Source organism: Stegodyphus dumicola, chromosome 2 (assembly GCF_044657685.1).
Source record: "Stegodyphus dumicola isolate Sdum_Otavi_A_Nest chromosome 2, ASM4465768v1".
In the NCBI taxonomy this organism is placed as follows: Eukaryota; Metazoa; Arthropoda; class Arachnida; order Araneae; family Eresidae; genus Stegodyphus; species Stegodyphus dumicola.
Window position 1 is genome coordinate 103,159,833 of NC_140769.1, and position 21,555 is coordinate 103,181,387.

The 21,555-nt window shown below is 34.8% G+C and overlaps 1 protein-coding gene across 4 annotated transcripts in view; it reads right to left on the reverse strand.

The window, feature by feature from the left end:
* Positions 1-21,555, reverse strand: part of LOC118192402 (KN motif and ankyrin repeat domain-containing protein 2-like) — a 68,582-nt gene that overhangs the window by 10,745 nt on the left and 36,282 nt on the right. For all 4 annotated transcript variants that reach the window (XM_085810977.1, XM_085810976.1, XM_085810975.1 and 1 more), the window contains one exon: positions 17,950-18,150. In XM_085810977.1, the coding sequence (XP_085667103.1) occupies positions 17,950-18,150 (201 nt within the window). The remainder of the gene's footprint in view (positions 1-17,949; positions 18,151-21,555) is intronic.

A 21,555-nucleotide genomic window follows, 5' to 3' on the forward strand; every position in this document is an offset into this window, starting at 1 on the left:
CCTAAAGAAATTTAGAAAAAGGACGGTAAATAACTGCATGACCTTATCTATAAAAAAATTGCTAAGTTAATTTTGAGATTATTTTCTTCACTTTTGTTAATCTAATACTCTTACAGTGAAAATTATTTCTTGTTTTGTTTCAGTTTATTTTTAAAGTGTAAAGTTTTTACAATTTTCATGCACAGCTTGCAGTCAGTTACTTGAATGTCGATTTGTTAGTTATGACGAAAGTTAGCTATATAATATTAGAAAGCCCGGCGGTCATACGAAATGACCGCTGTTCTAGATATTATAAATTGTACTTAAAATGATTTGTGCAAAGATATCCGTAAATTTAAACTGAATTACCCAGGGCAGGCGGCGAGGACGCCCTTTTGCTTACTGCCCCACCGGGTTTACCCCTTCTACTTGCTTAATTGTTTAAAGTAGAGCACAATGAAGGAAACCACTGGCGGTACATTTCTTAAGAGCCCAACAATAAAGGCGATTTATGAAATGTTAATTCGCATGTCAAAGATCTCTTTGTACACAACATTTCTGTGTAGATCTTTCCATCCTTTATAAGCTCGCCTTGCAGAGGACCATCCAATATTTTTAATTTTACGTCCGTTCTTTCACAAACTCTTGAACAGACAACACGAAGTTGGCCGTGTCCAAATGCAGGTAAAAAAATGCCAAGACGTTTAAGCGTTTGCCCTGAGACTTATTGATGGTCATAGCAAAGGCAAGTTTTACAGGAAATTGTCTACGTCTCAATTGAAAAGGCAACCCTGTGCCGTGGCAACTTCATTCCTTTGGCTAGTACAGTTACGCAAGTAACCAATAAACTATCGGCAACAAACAGACACTTAAGCAGCATATATATATATATATATATAATTTATCAAGCAAAGCAGTAATAACAATTTATGAAAAACCAATTTTGGTCTAGAAAACATCTTGCGCAATATGCTGCAAAATAAGTAAAATATAAAAATTGTAGAAAGCTCGCCTAAAAGTTACCAAGAGCTGCTGCTCCAAAAGGTTTAAAACGTTTTCAAAAATTAATACACATGAAAAGCAAATCATTAGACATGTAAAACATAAATAAAATTAAAAAACTGAAAACGTTAAAAAGTAAGCGGAAAATGGTAAATTAGCCAAATTCGACTTCCAAACAGGCTTTTGATGATAAGTGATTTTACGAAAATCACTTCGCATTGGCTAAACGCCCACAGCACTTCGCTCCCCTCCGTACGTCATCCAAAATAAGACGCTAGAAGTTAGCAGCCATTTTTAAACAAGTTTTCAGAGGGAAAGCTTTGCATCGCCAAAGACCAGTTTTTTGTTTCTTTTGTTACAACTTTTTCTTGGTCTTAGCAAGACCCACTGAGTTTGTTCGTTTCTTTTCTTAATTTTTTATTTTATATTAATTACAGGTTTTCTTACAGTTTTCTAAATCTATTATTTTATAATTAAATTGTTAATCTTTAAGCTTGCAGGCCCAGCCCGTATGTTTTTGTATTTTTAGGACTAATAGCTCATCGCTATTTATTTTCGTTTTGATTTTAATTTTAGACTAGATTTAGGAAGTTTTGATTTTGATTAACATATTTTAACACCTTAATGTGTCATTCTGAGCGGACGCGTCGGGAAATTGGAACAGAGAATTGAGACTATTAAAATTTCCAAGACACTTTGTCAAAAAAAATTTTTTAGCGAAAAAGTTTCAATTGTCTGTTTCGGCGAAACGCGTAATGGGGTTAGCTTGATTCGACGTTCAAATAAATGAAATTTCCCTTGAAAAGCCTGTTTGGAAGTCGAATTTGGCTAATTTACCATTTCCAGAGCAAGAGATGTGAAAAAGATGCAATGTCCTCGCCGGGATTTGAACTCCTTACCTTCCTGTTTTAGCCGAACATGCTTTTTAATTACACCACAGAGGCACGTAGTAAGGACGAAGAAAATACCTTACAGAAATTATACAGTAATATATGGATATTATAATACCTTGCACTAAATCTGAAAGCTTGCTTTCTACTCTCAGCCTGTTATTACCAGAAAGAGAGCTGTTGTGGAAAAAATTCCTAATATATATACCCATACTTTTAATTACGTTAATGAGAAAAGACTAAAGCAGAATAGGTCGTATACAAGGATTTTAAAGCGAGTTGATATATGCTTAACTGATAAATTCAAAGGCAGTAAACTAGCTGAAAAAGTAAAAATGTACAAGCCTTCGTTTTCTTGACGTTATCTCAATCAGTATTATGTGTACCAACTTATTTATCTCAGTGGAATGATTTTTTACGAGACCCATCATTTTTTCATCACAGATGTAATTGCTGTACGGAGCGCCTATATTAACAGAGTGACATGAAACGTAACTGGTATGCATTTCTTAATCAGGTGAAGGATGAAATGACGCTTCCCATAATAAAAACAAATCTTTACAAAGGAAAGAACTTTTAATAAAGAAAATTCTTTGTGTTAGGGTGATGTGTTACTCCTATTTCCCCTTCTTACACATTATTGAGTCTATACTAGAACAAAATGATTACGCTTACTACTATCTTCTATCTGATCTAAGTAGTATACAATCTAAGTAGTGCAATACAAGTTGTTAAATTTAAAAAAAAATTTCTAAACTGAGGTTTTTTGTCACGTACGAAATGTATTGAAATAGCGAAAATTAGTAATATATTAGCAGTGGACTAGGAAACAAATTTTCAAAGATAATACTGTGGTATGAAAATTAATCAAAAAGTACAATATGTAAAAATTTTTCTTCGCAATAAGTTCTGAATGTTTACGTTTCAGTAGAATGAAGTTAGAAAGTACAAATTTTGTAATGAAACACTCATTTAAGCCTTTAAGATTTTATTAAAAGATGCAATAAAACACATTCACTTGAAATGTAATGCAGTAAGTTAAAATATAACTCTGGTTCATCAATACAATATATTAGTTATGTACAATAAATTGTTCATTTCGGATATGATAAAGAAGAAACTTTTGAGACAAAGATAAATATATTTACAAAATAATGATTCTTATTTTATTATTAATTTCAATCAAAGCGCTGATGTTTCTAATGAAGATGAGGTATTTTCCTAGACATGTTTCTAATGAAATTAGTATATACCCTTTTAAGAAAGAAATAGATTTCACGAGAAAAAAAGGTCTATGACAATGCAAATCAGTGATCTTGGTGACTTAGAGAAAATATTTCAAGTCTGAATGAACTGGGTTAAAAGTCTCTATTATCTACATACAAATACGTCAATGTCAGAGAAAATTAATCTATACCCTGTAAAGTTGCGCACTTCCAACCTGCACGCAACAAAGTGGTGACTGCTGAGAGCTGGAAATAGACCAAAGTCTTGAGAAAGGTTTAAATCCCTTTTATTCAACTTTCGAAGTTACAAATGCGTGCTCTTGACGCTCACAAACTACGCCGACCAGGCGGTAAAATAAAAATAAGAAACTAAAAGGAGATAATAACAAGTGACTAACAACGAGGCTCTCTAAACGTAACTAACCTCACCGTGTTCTAAAATACCGCTGATAATTCAGTAAACTCTGAATATTACGTTGAAAGATTAACAATTTGCCGAGGCAAGCACACAGGCCGAAACACGTGGTTCTTTAATTTCTAACTAGCCACCTCCACACTCGTGAAGCAAGAAAGCACTCTTTCGAACTCGTTTCCTTTCTATTTAACTCAGAATACTTCCGCAGATAATTTGAATCCTTGCGCGTTCTACTAAACTTTACATACTCTGGCATTGGCAATTCCAGGGGAAAGTAAGGCTTAACAGGAAAGATAGTTTAAACTTAAAATAAATGTTAGTTAAAATAAATATAAACCCTACATTTGCCGCTGCCAGAATTTGGAAAACTTGGAAGCAGGTCCTACAAACGACCTGTTGAAAAGTTTCTACAATTCTGATCTAAACCTTAAGAGCCTCGTTTACACAAAAAAAATCTGTTATCTCACAAAAGGTATAATAAACCTCTGTGTATACATATTTAATTCTCTCTTCTTACAGCAACTTTTCCTGGACTTCAGCAATCAATCTTGTTCTCTTCCTTCCAGCATCTGGAAGGAATAAGTATCAGTATCTTTCTAAATACATTATAATTTACACTTTCTTCACACTGAATAAGTTTTTGTTTTTAAACGATTCGTTTTCCTTAGTTACTGCTTAATTCAAGTATTCAAACATGAATTTAACTTTACCCTGGCTCTCCACCATGTGTGGTGTCAAACGGGAATATTCGTGTTTTAGTATTGCAACACTTCCCCTAACCACAATGATTTGTTAGAATTCAACGACCAAATAGACACACCTTACTCGACATTCTACAACTCGATGAGCTACTTTAACATTCTTAAAATTCAAGTGTAGGTGGAGAACCCTACAAAACACATTCATTCTAACTTCCTCCTCATTCATCTTTAGACATGCAGGCTTTCGCTCTAAAGCATGATTTTATCTACAGTTTAATACTTAAGTTTGAATCCATTGCTTTTGAGCATTTACTTTTAGCAACTAAAATTTTATGCTTCTAAGACTAAATTCTACTTTAACATAACTTTGAAGTATTTACGTATATTTACAAAATTCTAATACATATGATTTTTACAATTTACCATAAAATGAATAAGAGAAAAATAAATTTTTACTTTACTCATTCTTCGCCAAGCTGGCGGCACTGAAACTAAAGTTGTTATTAATACCAGAATACGAAGTTAATTTTATCTTCGGCCAAATTTTGGCTTTAACATAACAGAATTAGTCTTTCGACCAACAGAAACTGCTTGTTCTTAGATTTTATACTTAAAGAAAATAATACTTTTGCCTTAGCTAAATAAAGTAAAACAAAACTAAGTCTCAACCGAGACACATTGACTTCCGTCAAAACATAGAACTTCGTATTTACGCATAACATTTCGGAACAAAAGAAAAAATTTATAAGAGATTTTAACTTATCTTTGAGTTTTCGATGATTGGAACTCCGTGATTCTTTTCTGGCAGAACTGCTCCCACGTTGTAGGTTTCATGGACGTCAGTCTTCTCCTTAATGACCTCCGAGTGTCGTCCACGTTAATTTTTCTTTTTCGCCCTCTGCATGCTGGCCTCTTGGAGTGGTAGTCGTCGGGTTGCTGTCTTTTCCGTTTTTCCCCTGGACGGCTGGTCTTGGCGTCCTCCGGTCTGGAGTCATTCTTGAATTTCTTCTGTTCCTGGTATTTTTGTTCCTCCTGTTGCCGTTTCAGTTTCCGGAACGGCGGCCTTGCCGGCACCTGACTCTGTGGCCGTGTGCGTGTTCTCCTTGATGTATAATTTCTTCTGCGATCCGTTGTAAGTGGTGTTTTGCTCTTTACCACGGTTTCTTTACGCGGTGCATCTGTATTCTTGTTTTTCTTAAACGCTGTCTTTTCCGTTTTTCCCCTGGACGGCTGGTCTTGGCGTCCTCCGGTCTGGAGTCATTCTTGAATTTCTTCTGTTGGTGGTGGTCTTTTCGTTCCTCCTGCTGTCTTTTCATTTTCGGGAACGGCGGCCTTGTTTGCACCTGACTCTCTGGCCCTGGGAGCGTTCTCCTTGATGTAGAATTTCTACTGCGATACGTTGTAAGTGGTGTTTTCCTCTTTACCAAGGTTTCTTTACGCGGCGGCTTTGCTTTCTTGTTTTTCTTAAATGCTGGAGTCTGAAAGTTTCCGTTTCTTCTTTTCGGTACCGTCGCATGACTTATAGAACGGCTAGGTTTCTCTTCTTGTTCTCTGCTTCTTGGGTTGTGGAACGGGTGACGTTATTTCTGGACCTTCTACTTCTTTTACGCTTGAGTCCTGCAAGAAACTTTTAAGGATTTCAAAATCATTTTGAGTATAGTATTTTTTCACCTGGTCGGGACTTGCTTTACAGATTTCCCCTCTCTCGTTCTTAAGGTACAATACGACTCCTTTTATTTCCTGAATTACATAGGGGCCATCAAATTTTGGAGCTAACTTTGCAGTAAAATTGTCTGGGGCACTTGATAAAGAAAATTTCCGCTTCAACACTTTATCCCCAACTTTAAAATCTGCTTCACGGCGTTTTCTATCATAATATACTTTTTGCCTATTTCTTGCCGTATCCGAGCTTTTAACCGCCTGGTCAATAAGCGTTTGCAAATCTTTCTGTTTAAATTCTTGCTCTCTTTGTTGCACAAAAAATAATTTATCTAAAGGCGTAATTAACTTTCGGCCTAAAACTAATTCTGCTGGGGTTTTCCCCGTAGTATCGTGATTTGCCGTTCTTAAAGCATAAGCTTACTCATTTATGTAGCCATCCCAGCGCTTGTAATGTGTGGTAACGTAACTTCGAATTATTTTTACAATGTTTTTATTAACTCTTTCTGCTATGTTTGCCTGTGGTCTATACGGAACCATTTTGATATGGCGTATGCCAAGTCCAGTGCATATGTTTTCAAATATTTGACTAATGAATTGTTTACCGTTATCGCTCATGACTTTTATCGGTGCACCGTATTTTAAAATGTATCTGTGTAAGAATGCATCTGCGACTGTTTTGGCTGACGCGCGTTTAAGTGGAACAATTTCTGTCCATTTTGAAAAATGATCTACAATTACTAAAAGAAAACAATTTTTATTTAACTCACTCTGGGGGAAAGGACCAAGAAGATCTATGCCTAAAATTTCATTCGGAAATGTAGCGCAAATGCTATTTAAGTACCCGGCCGGGCTGTGATTAATATCATTTATTAACTGACATTGATTGCAGGACCTGACATACGTAGTTACTATTTTGTATAATTGCGGGAAATATACCGCCTCGCGTACCCTTTTTAAAGTCTTTCTGACCCCTAAATGACCCGCTGTTTTCGCGTCGTGTAATTCCTTCAAAATGCTTAATCGAAGCGAGGCTGGGATGACTGGTTTGTATTCGAGATTTTCGTTTGTTGTTTTCGTAGAAAATAATAAATTATCTATTATTTCATAGTTTTCTGCTCTATTTCTTATCGCATCGATATCTGTGTGCTCAAAGCTTTCGGGGTCTTTCAAATATGCATAGATATTTCCAAATTCAGGATCAGCTTTCAGTTCAGTAATAACCGTATCTCTAGAATCTAAAATTTTTGAAGTCAAGACAGCGCATTTAAGTTCATTTCCTTCATCGTCCAGTTTTATACGAGAAAGTGCGTCAGCTATATTGTTTTCCTTACCCGGTTTATATTTTATTATTAGATTATATTCTTGGAGTTTTAAAGCCCATCTTATTAACCTGGGCGTTAGGTTTTTCCCCGAGTAAAGTCTACCAACAGCCGCATGATCCGAAAAGACTGTTACTGGCGCTTTGCCGAAATAAACTCGAAATTTGTGTACAGCCATTAATACGGCTAATGTTTCTCTCTCCGTAGCTGTATAATTCCTTTGTGTCTGATTCAACGTTTTACTAAAAAAACGCCAGAGGATGGCTATTTTGCATAAGAACCGCACCCACCGCATAGTCCGACGCATCTGCTGTAATTTCCAGGTTTTCGTCCCCCTCCGGGAATTTCAAGACAGGGGCATTGATGAGCGCTTCTTTTAATCTTTCAAATGCTGTATTTGCTTCCGCTGTCCACGTAAGTTTACTTCTCTTTCTTTTAATTACTAAGAGTGGTTCAACAATATTAGCGAAATCTTTTATGAAAGACCGATAGTAAGAACATAACCCAAGGAAAGAAGAAAGTTTCTTGGCGGTGTTGGGCGGTGGGAAATTCTTGATTGCTTTTATTTTTGAATCTTGCTTTTCTATACCCTTTTTCGAAATTTTATAACCGAGATATTTAAGTTCTTTAGTTGCGAACTTGCATTTTGAGGCGTTAATTGTAAGACCGGCCTCTTTTAATAATTTAAAAACTTCTTCTAGATCTTAAATATGTTGTTCCAACGTACTACTCGTTATAATTATATCATTTAGATAGATTAAAGTCAATTTTCCTAGGACAGGCTTTAGAGCAATGTCCATAGCTCTCTGGAATGTTGATGGGGCCCCACACAACCCAAAGGGCATGCGTAAAAATGCATAAGTGCCCGATTTTGTTATAAACGCGGGTTTATGTATGTCTTCGGGTCTCATAGCTATTTGATAGTAGCCAGACGTTAAGTCCAAAGTAGTCATGTATCTAGTAGATTTAATCTTTCTAATAATTTCCTCTATAACCGGCAAAGGGTAAACTGGGAATTTAGTAATACGATTCAGTTTTCTGTAATCGATAGCAAACCTCCAAGCCCTTTTATCCGAAGGAGGAAACTCGTTCTTTTTCCTACATAGTACGACTGCACTCGCGTACTCATTATTTATAGGCGTTATTATTTTGTTCTTTAACATTTCTGAATATGTTTTTCTATGATTAGGTCTTTCTGTTTATCATAGCGATAAGGTTTAGTCCTACAGGGTTTGTCGGCAGTTAACTGTATCTGATGCGTAACTATTTGAGAGCTACCAGGCCGTTCTGAAAACAAGTTTGAAAATGTACTCACCACTTGCTGGATGGCTTGACTTTCATGGTCATTCAAATGGCTAAGGTCAACTTGCGGTTGTTCCACTGGTTCCACCACCCTCTGGTCCATCTCCAGCACAATAGAACTGTCCTGAAAATTCAATTTGGCCCTCGCGGCCCTTAAAAACTCCGTACCTAAAATAAGTGGATTTTGCAAATTTTTTACTACAAAAATTAATAATTTGAGTCTTTCATCTTTTACCTGTATGTTTAATGATAACTTCCCGATGCATTGACAGGTTTTTCCTTGTGCCGCTATAATTTCTGTGTTTTTGTTTTTAAAAAATCGTAACCTATAAAAATTCTTCTTGAAAAATGTATCACTCATAAAATTACCTTCTGCTCCTGTATCGATGAGGGCTTCTACTGGTACATCGCTAACCAGGACTTGTATAATTGGTAGATGTGAGTTCTTTACGATGACCGTATTTAAGTGTCTCTTTGAGGGTTTTTTCAAAACTTCCGGGGTCTGGACCCTCGCTTCCACAGGCCCCTCTACTCGTTTAAAGCTTTCCCTTCAATTTCTGCCTTCTGGGTACGCGGACGTTTGTTTTCAAATTTCCTTTTTGGGCCTTGACCTTCGAGGTTCGATGAGTTAGCTTGATAGCTCTTTCCCCCGTAAGAGCGGTTTGCATTTCTGCTCTGCTCATTTGAAGATTGCCTTCGGATACTTTGAGAATACGATGCCCCTCTAGCTTTTTCCGCTATTCTGCGATTTTGGAATTTGACCACCAATTCGAAGAGCTCCTGCAATGTGCTTGGGTTCCTAATTTCGAAGTAATCTTGAGCAGCAGGTAGTAATCTTGGTAAGATTATTTCAATAATCTCCGCGTCGGGTTTCTTCCCATACAGCATATCCGTCAGCTTAATTTTTCGCAGAATAAAGTCCGTCAACTCTTCTATATTCCGTTGATAGAAACTATATAGTTCGGCTTCTAGCTTTGCTCGATCTTTCACTATGGGGAAGGCCTTTAATAACGATTTTTTGAAATTTTCAAAGGTATATGTCTGGCTTCCGAATTCCCCTAATATAATTTTGCCTATATTCTTCCACCACAGCGCGGCCTGTCCTCTTAGTGCAGATGTGGCGATGGCAACTTTTTGTCTTTCAGTCACAGGGAAGAGCTGAAAGTGATTGTCGAGGCTTTCTAGAAATATCGCCACCGAATTTTTTCCGTCGAAATTGACGTTTGGCTTGATTGACGCTCTCAAAGTCTGGACCAGGTATCCAAATCCTTCCAATTGGCTTGCCATTTCTTGTTGTTGTCCCGCAGCTTCCATCCTATTTTCGGCCATTTCAGTTCGCCAAGTGTTCGGGCGCCAATGTAAAGTTGCGCGCTTCCAACCTGCACGCAACAAAGTGGTGACTGCTGAGAGCTGGAAATAGACCAAAGTCTTGAGATGGGTTTAAATCCCTTTTATTCAACTTTCGAAGTTACAAATGCATGCTGTTGATGCTCACAAACTACGCCGACCAGGCGGTAAAATAAAAATAAGAAACTAAAAAGAGATAATAACAAGTGACTAACAACGAGGCTCTCTAAACGTAACTAACCTAACCGTGTTCTAAAATACCGCTGATAATTCAGCAAACTCTGAATATTACGTTGAAAGATTAACAATTTGCCGAGGCAAGCACACAGGCCGAAACGCGTGGTTCTTTAATTTCTAACTAGCCACCTCCACACTCGTGAAGCAAGAAAGCACTCTTTCGAACTCGTTTCCTTTCTATTTAACTCAGAATACTTCCGCAGATAATTTGAATCCTTGCGCGTTCTACTAAAATTTACATACTCTGGCATTGGCAATTCCAGGGGAAAGTAAGGCTTAACAGGAAAGATAGTTTAAACTTAAAATAAATGTTAGTTAAAATAAATATAAACCCTACAACCCATAGAATACTAAGATAAAAATTACATTTCTTTTCTTAACTTCTGGTTTAGCGTGATAGTGTTGTTAAATCTTTTAAGTATGTAACACAATTATTAAAACAAATAATATAACTATTTAGTAAAAATTTGTTCCCAACTCTTTACGAAGCGTTGTAAACGATAAATAGGAAAATATTTGAAAATTCAATGATTTTCGGTGGTAGTAATGTAAAAGTGATAACCTTCAAAGTGTTCTAAAGGTTACCAATAAGATGCTTCACAAAAACGGTTTATGAAAACACGAACACATCACAGCCACCCACAAATAATTTCCGTCAAAACTGAAAATTCTACACTCAAAATTTACTTGGGATACAGGAAAAGAAACATTAGGGGTTTCGAAATTAAAATACTCATGCAAACTTTCCGAAATGAAATGTTCAGTATTTCAGGAAATATTCATTTAACTTGTTTGCAATTTTGTTAAATAATATGAAATGAGCATTCGGATGCGGGAAAAATAACAAGCATTTAATTATCTGGTAATGAATCATATTTTATTGGAAATGCAATGGCACGAAAAGTAGTACAATATATCTGTATGGAAAATCTTGATGATAATTTCTGAGTGTGTTTTTTTCGAATAAAAAAATAGTTAAAGGCTCCTAGGTTAGTAATGAACTACTAAATTCGGCCAATTTTCATCAAAAACGCAGTAAGAAGTTCTCCGTACTGGTAAAATATTACTTAAATTCTCTAGCTTTGTGACTCAGACATTGGCAAGACACACGGTTGTCTGGGTAGTACAAGATAACTATGTATTTAATAGGTTACTTCAAAGATATGAAAGAAACAACAGTTGGGTAAAATATGGACGTTTTTAAGAAACAAATGTTCTCTTATGTCCTTTTGTATTATAATTGGAAACAAAATGCAAAAATTAAGTAAATACGTAGAAAAATCTCAGGAAAAATGGTAAATTAACATGAAATGTTACTATGTAAAGTTGTAAAACAGTGATCTCAATACATTTGAAAAAGTAGTTCATATACAATGCATTAAAATGTTGCACCCGATCTATGAATTCATGAAAATCAGCCCCAAAAAGTCATTTATCACGTTCGATTGTTTACACTATATTCTCTTGTCGTTTTAATCTTTTTGCTTTTCAGTCGTATTATTTATTTTTGGATTGTAATATTTCTGAATCTGAAGCTTTAAAACACAAAATCACTCTGATTTCTCAACTTAGGTCTAAATGTAAAGTGTAGTCAACCAAATGGAAGATTTTAGCATAAGTAAATGTACTACAGACGAAATAAAATTAAAAATTCATCATTACTTTTCATTCTCTGTTCATGAAACTAGTCCTGACTTAAACCATTCGGAACATTTTCAGAAACAAATACTCGTTTCTTGTTCATGTTTTTGCATACTCAGATACTAATTATGTTGGAAATATGGCATTTTTTATACCATTTTATATTTCACTGTTAAAGTCTGGCTTGGGAAAATTGTTTTCCTTGGAAATGGCATACTTGTCGTATATGTCTGCGACTGTTCTAATAAATTACATTACTAACAAGAGTGAACAAAATCCCTACTTATACAGGAATTATCTTGAATGTTTCCTTAATCTGAAATGCAAAATGTAACCCATGTGCAAAAATAGAGCAAGTTAATCTTAAAAAGTTTTCCACGAATACATCTTTTTCTCGGTCCTTACATGCTCTTCTGTATTTATCACTCAAGTTCATTGTGTACCTCTCTTTTATCTAATTTGTGAAGTATTCCTGTTTGAATACTAGCATTTGAATTTGTTTAACTGATTTTAAAGTACATGTATATTTTGGTCGATGCGTGGGGAAATGAGGAACTGTGGCACTGAGTGTTCTAAACATTCCATACTGCATTTTAATTAAGAGTACAGTTCAGTTAAAAGAGAAATGTGTTTCGTACTTTATGAAAATTTTATTTACTTATTATGTGTCATGCTCATGATAAATAAAATTGTTATACGTGTGCGCAGGACTGTGTTGTTCCAATGTTTAATTAAAATAATGCTTTTCAAAAAAAGTGTGGTCTTTTTTATGACATATTAAAAATGCGTTAAAATATTTTAAATTGGTGACTATAGTAGATCATTATATGGACTTTCTGTCATTATTACCTATTTTGTATAATTATTTGTGTGTAATTTTATTTACTATCTACAAGAAGTTAAATGTCAAAAAAAAAAAAAAAAAAAAAAAGCTGTAAAAGTTCATTATTAAGCAATGTCAGTTTGAAATTGCTATCTTAAAATTATTTGTGTTATGTCTTTTACGTTAATTACTATGTTAGATCATTATTTGGAACTCTACTCAATAGTTCGTGTAATGTATCATAACTATGTAGGAGTCATTTGTCAGGTATGATAAATTAAATTTCGTTCTCAAAAGGCTGTAAGAGTTCAGTTTTATAATAAATAAATTATTGACAATGTGAAATATGGGTATTTTTCAGTTAAGTTACAATGAATACGTTAAAAATATTCCAAGTTAACAAATTTTTATATTCCAAGTTGGGAAAATGGCGATAAAGTTTCATTTCCATGGCTGAATATTAATTCCGTGTGTATTATAGACTTTAAGTTCTTCACAAAATGGGACTATAATTCAAATTTAAAATAATACGTTACAATGTGGATATTCTTCTCTGTAGTTAAAATATAATTGAATCTTCTGTACCTTGTTAAGAGAGTAAGGCTGTGATAAGTTCAAATAGAGTAGTATTTATAAAGTTCTGCGGTAAATGGTGGAATCATATTAAGAATCCGAGTGACGTTTTCACATGAAGGAAAAGTCAAGGTTCAGTGTATGTTTGGTGATTTAAGTAGGATGTGTTCATGAAATACAAGATATTTTTGTAAAATATTTCAAAGAGTTAGCAAAATTTGTGTTAGTAGTATAAATGAATCTTACTGAATAAAAGGGAGTGTTCTGAATATATATGTATAAATGTCTGTAGAATAAAATAAGAAGAAATGAAGTACTATTGGTACGTATCTCAACTTAACTGGGTAGAGATGCTCCATACATTGGTTTGAGTGGGCTTCATTCATACCATGAAAATTTATTGCTCCTTATAAGATTTGTTTAAAGTCAGTAGGTCTTACAATAAAGAAACATGTGTAAGTCTGTATTTATTATGGGGAAAAGGAATCAGCATGAATATGTTTTATAAGTTAAATATAAAGCTAAATGTGTAAATGGAAAGTGTAAAAATTACATTTGTCAGACATAGTTTAGTGAATCCTTTGAATAAAAGTAAGACGTGTAAAAGGGAATCAACAAAGTTTTGTATAGTTGGCCAAAAAGTTAATACGGTTATTAATAGTTAGTACAATATATTAGAAGGAAAAGTTCTGAGTATCTCCAACTTAAAAAAGTAAGAAATGTAGTATTCCAGTTAAACTATATAGAATGAGCATTGTGTATATTTGAGTAAAGTTACGGAAAATATTATCTAGTGAAGTTATATGCATGTAAATTCCAGCTTAAAATTGGAAAGACAGAGAAATGTAGGTAAGTTTACTTTTGGAGAAATGGAAATGTGACATCATATTGTATTTAAAACAAGGGGAGAAAGTTAAGGGTAAAATAAAAATGTAACAAAAATTTTTTTTAAAGGAAAGGAAAAAAAAATGAAATTTACTTTTAGAAGTAAAATGCATAAGGGAAAAAACAAAAAAACTTCATTTGTGTAAACAAAGAAACTCAAAAAAATTAAAATTATGAAACTAAAAATTACTTTTGTAAAAAAATAAAGTTAAAAAATGTAGTAACACCTTTTTATAAAATAAAAAGCGGAAAGGAAAAATTAAATTTGTAAAAATAAATATTACTTTTGTAAAACCAAAAAAATTAAAATGAAGTAAAGTAAAAATACGAAAAAGAATAAATTTTGGAAAAAAAAAACTTTTGCAAAATAAAAAAGTGAAAAGGAAAAATTCAATTCTTAAAAATAAATATGACTTTTGTAAAACCAAAAAGAAACTTAAATATATTTAAAAAAGTAAAAATACGAAAAGGAATAAATTTGGAAAAAAAAACTTTTGCAAAGTAAAAAAAGGAAAAAGAAAATGTAAATTCACTTTTATAGAAATAAACGTCAATTTGCGAAAGTTAAAAATAAAATTTATGTTTGGTAAAGGAAAAACATACTAAATCAAAAATTAATAAATTAACTAATAACTTAAAAAATAGTAAGAATGAGATGAAAAATGAAAACAATTAAAAATATCTTAATAATAAAAAAAATTAAACTGTGGGAAAATCTTACATTTAAAACAGCAATGAATAAAGTAATGATTAAGAAGCCAAAAGAAATCCTAGCTGTCCTGTAAAAACAAATGTGTGACGCGGTTTTCATGTCAAAGCGCATGCGCAGACTTTCAGCCTTATGACATCAATGGAGCAAAAACGTCAAAGGGACAAAAAGGACTCAAATAACAAGTCTGATAAGACGACCAAGTTGGCCGTGTGGAAATGTTCAGGTCTTTCATCTCAGAGATGGCGGGTTCGAATCCCGCTCGTGCAGTTATTTTTAAAATTCAGGGAAAATAATATTAAATTCCATAAAAATTAATTAAAGGTAATAATTAAAATAATGACGTACTAAATAATTAAAATGCTTATTAAAAAGAGTAAATAATTAAAAATTAATGACGTATTAAATAATTAATCACGTGTTAAATAATTAAAAATAATAAATTAAAAATGGTGTCATTCCAAACACATGGCTCAAGATGCCGTTGCCGTAGACATAAACAACAGACATTGTCGTTGTTACAAAAAAATAAAAACTTTCAAAAATAGGGTAGTTGCCACAGAATCAAAACGAAAGTTTGATGACGTCATTCCAATGCGTCCCTTTCGGAGAAATCCAAGATGGCGCTGATATCGTCACTTCCGGTTGTCACGTGATCCGAGATGGCGGACACCACGCCGCCTATTGCCTCGGGCGCCGCGCGGTTACCCCCGGTTACTACTCACGTTGGTAACTTTGATTCTATAGTATTAGAATTCTGCAGCGTTGAGTTATTATTGCCATTATGCTTGTTTACGCGGACTTCGGTTAGAGCCAACTTAAAGCTAGTTAAACTGTGAAGCCGTTCGGCTAACTTAAATTTCATTAACGTAATTTATCCATTATCATTGATTTAAAGCCTAAGGTTTTGGCTTCTGTAAGCACGAATCGGTACCATCTGTTAAATTTTATTTGGATTAATTAGTGTCCTGTACCCTTTCCCTGTCTCTGCGATACTTATAAGAGATAGCGATAATTCGCATATAGTCTTTTAGAGTTTTGGATCTAGTTTATGATGCCAAAGACTACAGTGACGCCCGAACTAAAAGGTGGTGAACAATAATTCAGCATCACCACGATTTGGCGATTAAGTCCTCCTAATCTCCAGTCGTCCTGTATAAGGAAGAGCATATAAGGTATTTTCTCCCTCCTTTCCGTATGTGAGTAGTGTAATTGGAAAAACATACCAGATGTGTATTCGAGAGGTCCAGGGATCGAATCCAGGGCATTTCATGTCTCCAGCTTCAAAACAACGTAATGACTCTGCAAGATCTAATTCTTCCTATTCCAGTACTCTTGATTTTTATAGACGTGTGGGTAATTGTGTAGTATGCTATCTACCGCTTTTAGTGAGATACCACTAAACGGTATGATGATGGAAAAAAGAAATTTTTAAAATAGCAACAAATTTTAGTGCTTTTATCCAAACAATAACTAATTACACTCATGTTCATAAATTAAGGATAATTCGGAGTCACGCGGAAATCGAACTCTAAAATAAATATATCACCTGTAAAATCACTACACACATCTTGAAGAATCATATGCAAATTTCAGGAAGCAACCAGATGACACCGATGGTACGTCACAATGACGAGAGTGTAAGAGAGTGATATATAAGGAATACAGGCAAAGAAGTAAAATTGTTCGCAGGCGCTTTATAAGCATTTCAGTGCAATAACCGAATAGTTATGACACAAAGGACGCATTTGGATGATTTTTTACGTGGTAGAATTATCGGCCATCTGGAATGTGGGCGTATCCAACTGGAAGTATCAGACGAACTTGGAATTGCACAGAGTGTTATCTCCAGGCTTTGGCAACGATTCCAAGATGATGGTAATGTGAGTAGACAGCACAGGTCGCCCCAGAGTTACAACGCCGAATGAGGACCGGTATTTGGCAGTTACTGCCAAAAGAAACAGGCGGAGCACAGCCTCAGACCTGTCTCGTTAGCTCTCTTCAGCCACTGGTACGACAATTTCAAGGCAGACCGTGTACAGACGCTTAGGGCAGATTGGTTTATATGCTTGTAGACCTGTCAGATGCGTTCCACTTACTGCAACTCACTGTCGCCTGCGGTTAGCCTGGAGTAGAGAGCATGCATTGTGGACACCGCAACAGTGAGCTTCTGTAATGTTTTCCGACGAGTCCAGGATTAGCTTGCAGTCTGATTCTTGCCGGACTTTCATATGGAAAGCTTCAGGTACCCGTTACCACCAAGAAAACATCATTGAACGACACCGTTACGGTGGTGCAGGAGTGCTCGTTTGGGGTGGAATTATTCTGGGGTCCAGGACTGACCTGCATGTTCAAATTGGAACCATGACAAGCCAAATCTATCGGGACGTCATTCTGAAACAACATGTACGTTTGTTTCGGGGCGCCATGGGCGTACAATTTGTGTTTCTGGATGACAACGACCGTCCTCACCGTGCAAACATCGTAAGCGAATGCCTTCAATCGGAGGATATCACCCGCATGGACTGGCCAGCATTCTCACCGGACTGGAATCCAGTATACCACGTGTGGGACATGCTTGGCCGAAGAGTTGCAGCCCGTCAACCTCCTCCTACATGTTTACCGGAACTTCGGAGAGCATTGCTTTTTGAGTGGTGTAATATCCCCCAATATCAGATCGATAATTTGATACTCAGCATGCCTAGGCGTTGTACGGACTGTATTGCATCGTCTGGGAGACATACAATGTATTAACAATCATACCAACCATGTAATATTGGTTTTTTGTAAATAGTTGTTTTTTGTAATTTGTTTCAAGGAGAAAAAATAGCTAATTTTTTTAATAATATCAAACATATAGCATCTGTTTTTGCTCTTTACCTTTTGTTTAATAAATAAGCTTTACAAATAAGTCAAATTTGTTTTGCTTCTAACTTTTCCTTTGCCTGATTTTGCATTATCCTTAATTTATGGACATGTGTGTAAAAGCGGTAGATCGCATGCTACATGATTATCGATATATGAATAGAGAGCGAAAAGTATGCTTGAAATGCAGAATGACTAAGCTACAGTTATTCCGTAAAATAAAAAATTAGTGTTTATGCAATTCTGTCTTTATAGTAAATGTTATAAAACAAGCTAGAAATTATAAATAAATTAGAGACGATATATAGAGTAAGAACGAGTAATCATATTCAACTTATAACATTTTATATAGTAATAAAAATGTTTCTCTTACGCAGTCTTTTATTGATGGATCACAGTTTGGGTGCTCAAGTAACATTCTAGCACAAACTATATGTCCATGGGCTGCAGCATACATGAGAGCAGTTGATCCGTCTTTATCTTGGAAATTGGGGTCAGCTCCTGCGTCCAGCAGAAGGCGAACCATTCCATGTGAGCCCCATGAGGCAGCATGCATCAGCGGAGTCTGATTGTTCTAAGGGAGGGAATTCATTGAGGATAAAGTTCCGACTAAATGTATGATATAAATACTTTTTTATAATTTTCAAACGAATAATTATTTTTTTAACACTGAGCAAAAAATACTGATGTGTTTTCGTACGAGAAAACGTGAAAAAATGTATTCAACCTACTCGTTGACGTCTGAAAAAAAATCATAATACAGTAGGCCCAGTTTTATCAATGCATTTTCAGAAAGTAAATTCCATTTCCAAATACTGCCGCAGCAGCACTGCGGTAGTAAAGGTTCGCTTACGTCCCGAATTCAGTAGCCTGTTGGTAACCAGTAGTCCGATCTGACATCTTATGAGTCTTTTCGCATATTTGCTGCTTTTGACTAAAATTTATTGTCTAAACGATTTATTGTGCTACTTTTGTGTTTGTTTGCTACGATTTGTTATTTGTTGTGTCGTCAGTCAATTTATTGTGCTACTTTTTGCTACTGTACAAAAATTTTAATACATCGTAAATACGTATATGTTAAAATAACACATCTATTAAAATTAATGTATAATACTGTTGATAGAAAGAAATTATTTATTTAGGCTTAAATAAAATTTGACAATCTGCAGTTTTAGCACATGCTCACTCGGCTTTAAAAACTAATCATTAATATTTTCACGTGTTTGATTGATTTCTTTCTTTAATATTTTGGTGGTGATCTGTTAGTATTCTTGCACAGGAAACATTAAGTGAATGTGAACTGAGGGCACATAAAATTGATTTAATGACACACAATGCTTATCTAAAGCTTAAGCAAAATTCTTAGCAAATCTTGCTTCAGAATAGTATAAAATTGAATTCAGACTTTTTGTATTTGTTGCTTGTCATACATCTATACCGTTCATCATTCATTTGAGTGAAATCTTTAAGAAAGGAATGCCATCATATTCATCATCTGAGATTTTACGCTTATATAGGATAAAATGCACAGCACTGATAAAGAAGATGCTATTTTCACCTGTAATTACAGAAGGAAGAAGTAACTGAAATCAATAAACCATCACTATCTCTAGTGTTGAATGACTCTACAGTTGTTTCACATTGGAAGCATGCATGCTGATGTGTCCGGTATTATAATTAAAAATAAAATAAAATATTGACACGGATTTTAGGACTCGTTGAAGTTATATGCAGTCTATAAATATGTAAAAGTGTTTTTTTTTTTTTTTTTTACATGTACAAAATTTTTACATTTGTACTTATCAGACTCGCATTGGCCCTTGCAAACGCATCGTTTATATCTGTGACCTCCAGAATGAGATGATTTTCTAACACATTCTCGAAGTGCTATTGGGAGATCTGGAATATCGTCTAGCGAAATAAATTGTTCTCCACAACCACTGCACTGATGTCAATTGTGAACTCACGTTTGATATACAATTTTAAAAAGTCTTCCTTATTTTGTTCCTAACTGATAAAATTCTTCATTTTGAACTTCCGATATCACCGCTAATAAACTTCGTGGATCACGTTTTGCTTTGTCAACGTCTGGCACTCATAGTTTCACTACGCCACAACCAAGGAAATTTAAGATTTGAAACTTTTAACATTTTCTTTACCTATGATTCTATACGTTCTCTAGCATTCATTACGTGTTTTCTTAATTGTTCTTGTCTGCTATATTTATCCAGATTAAAGGGACTGATCTTTATCAAAATTAACTTCGAGCTGAGGGTAATTTCGTGATGGTTTGTTATTGTTCACACCAGAATCATCTTCCGCTTCGCTACTGATGTTTTCGGAAGCTTTATTAACTGTCTCTATTAAAGACTGAAGCTCTTCTTCGGTTCTAAGATGCTCGATAGAGTCATTGGGGGAAAGAATACGTTTTCAAGTCTACTTCTACACGCGTGCCAAAGAATACTTCTTAATAGGTGCACTTAATGCCTTCATGAAATGTCCTAATTTTTATAAGTTGCACAAAGTAAACCCTTCGGACTATTTTACAGTTTGGTTGAAAGCATATTTTCAGTATTTAGCATATTTTCAATATCCTGGTTTGCACGCTTGGACGAACCTTGAGTCTGGTTGTGCCTAGGTTTTTTCCGCCTTCAAATTTCAGATTCGGCCATATTGCACAAGCTTCTTCTATGATTTGGTTACTGAACTCGCATCATTGTCACAGTACACTGGGAGCTTCAAATATGGTAAAAATAAGAGTTAAGTTATGTGCAATCTCTTAGGCACGAGAATGCAGAAACTTAGATAAGTGGTCTTAATAGACAAATATAAATGCAGTTATTATCTGGTCATTATCTATTCCATGTCAATTAGGTCTTCATAGCATCTTGAGTTCATGTGTTGAAAGACCATTGGCCTAACGGCAAGTTCTTTCTTGGGTACCCTTTATTTTTGACAACGTTCATACATATTTAAATAAATCATCACTTTTTGATAGTTTTCGTGCTTTTATTTAAGTTCTTTTAATGTCTTGATTTTACCACCATAGCGTGTGCCTTATGAATTATGATAAAAAATTCTTCAAAGTACACGTAAATTCTAGCATTGTAGCAGTCTTTACTTATGGGAAAAATAAGTTTTTCAACATTGCCTACTTTCATTACGTCGTATCTTTTTAGTCTTTGATAATCTTATGGTTTTTTTTACCACTATTTCTGTTTTTACTATTACTTATTTTTTAACAAGTCATCATATCTTTCATTTATCCAGTTTGCTTTCTTGGTATTCGTAATATATTAACTAATTTAAAAAGCTCAAGCATTTTAACTATTATTCAATATTTTATAAAATACGAGAGGGTAGCGAAAGAAGTCAAAATGCACGAGATTAGAAATATTACTAAAATCACTGTCCTGTGCAGTCAGTCTATGCGCAGACTTGTGCATTCGACATCGACAAAGAACGCCAACAACGAATAGGGTGTGTGTTATTTGGGTGTTGTCTTGCGTTGCGCAGCAGTGGTCTGTATTATGATAGAAGCTAAGCAACTGCGCAGAATGTCTGAGCATGGAAAAAGATTCATCCTAATATAGAAATCGAAGATTTTCCTAACTGTGAAGAGGTCGAAACAGTAACTGGAGTTGTACTTAAAAAAAAAAATTGAAAAGGTAAAATTCTTCTAATATGTCGATCAGGAAAACATCAATGAATGGTTCGGTTGTGATTCAACTGAGCCGGGCTCTCGATGTTCGAGTTATGCGGATATCGTTTCAAATGTCACAAGAACAGAGACGGCAGAGAGAGATACTCAAGCGAAGAAGATATTCATAATTACTTACTCTATAAGTACCGAGACAGCACTCTATTGTTGAAACTCTATTGGACTTCATCGACCAGAATGGATTCGAATGCAATGATAATATGACGCTTTGATAAATACGCAGTGAAATTCGATAGCTATTTAAACGTTCCCAAAAAC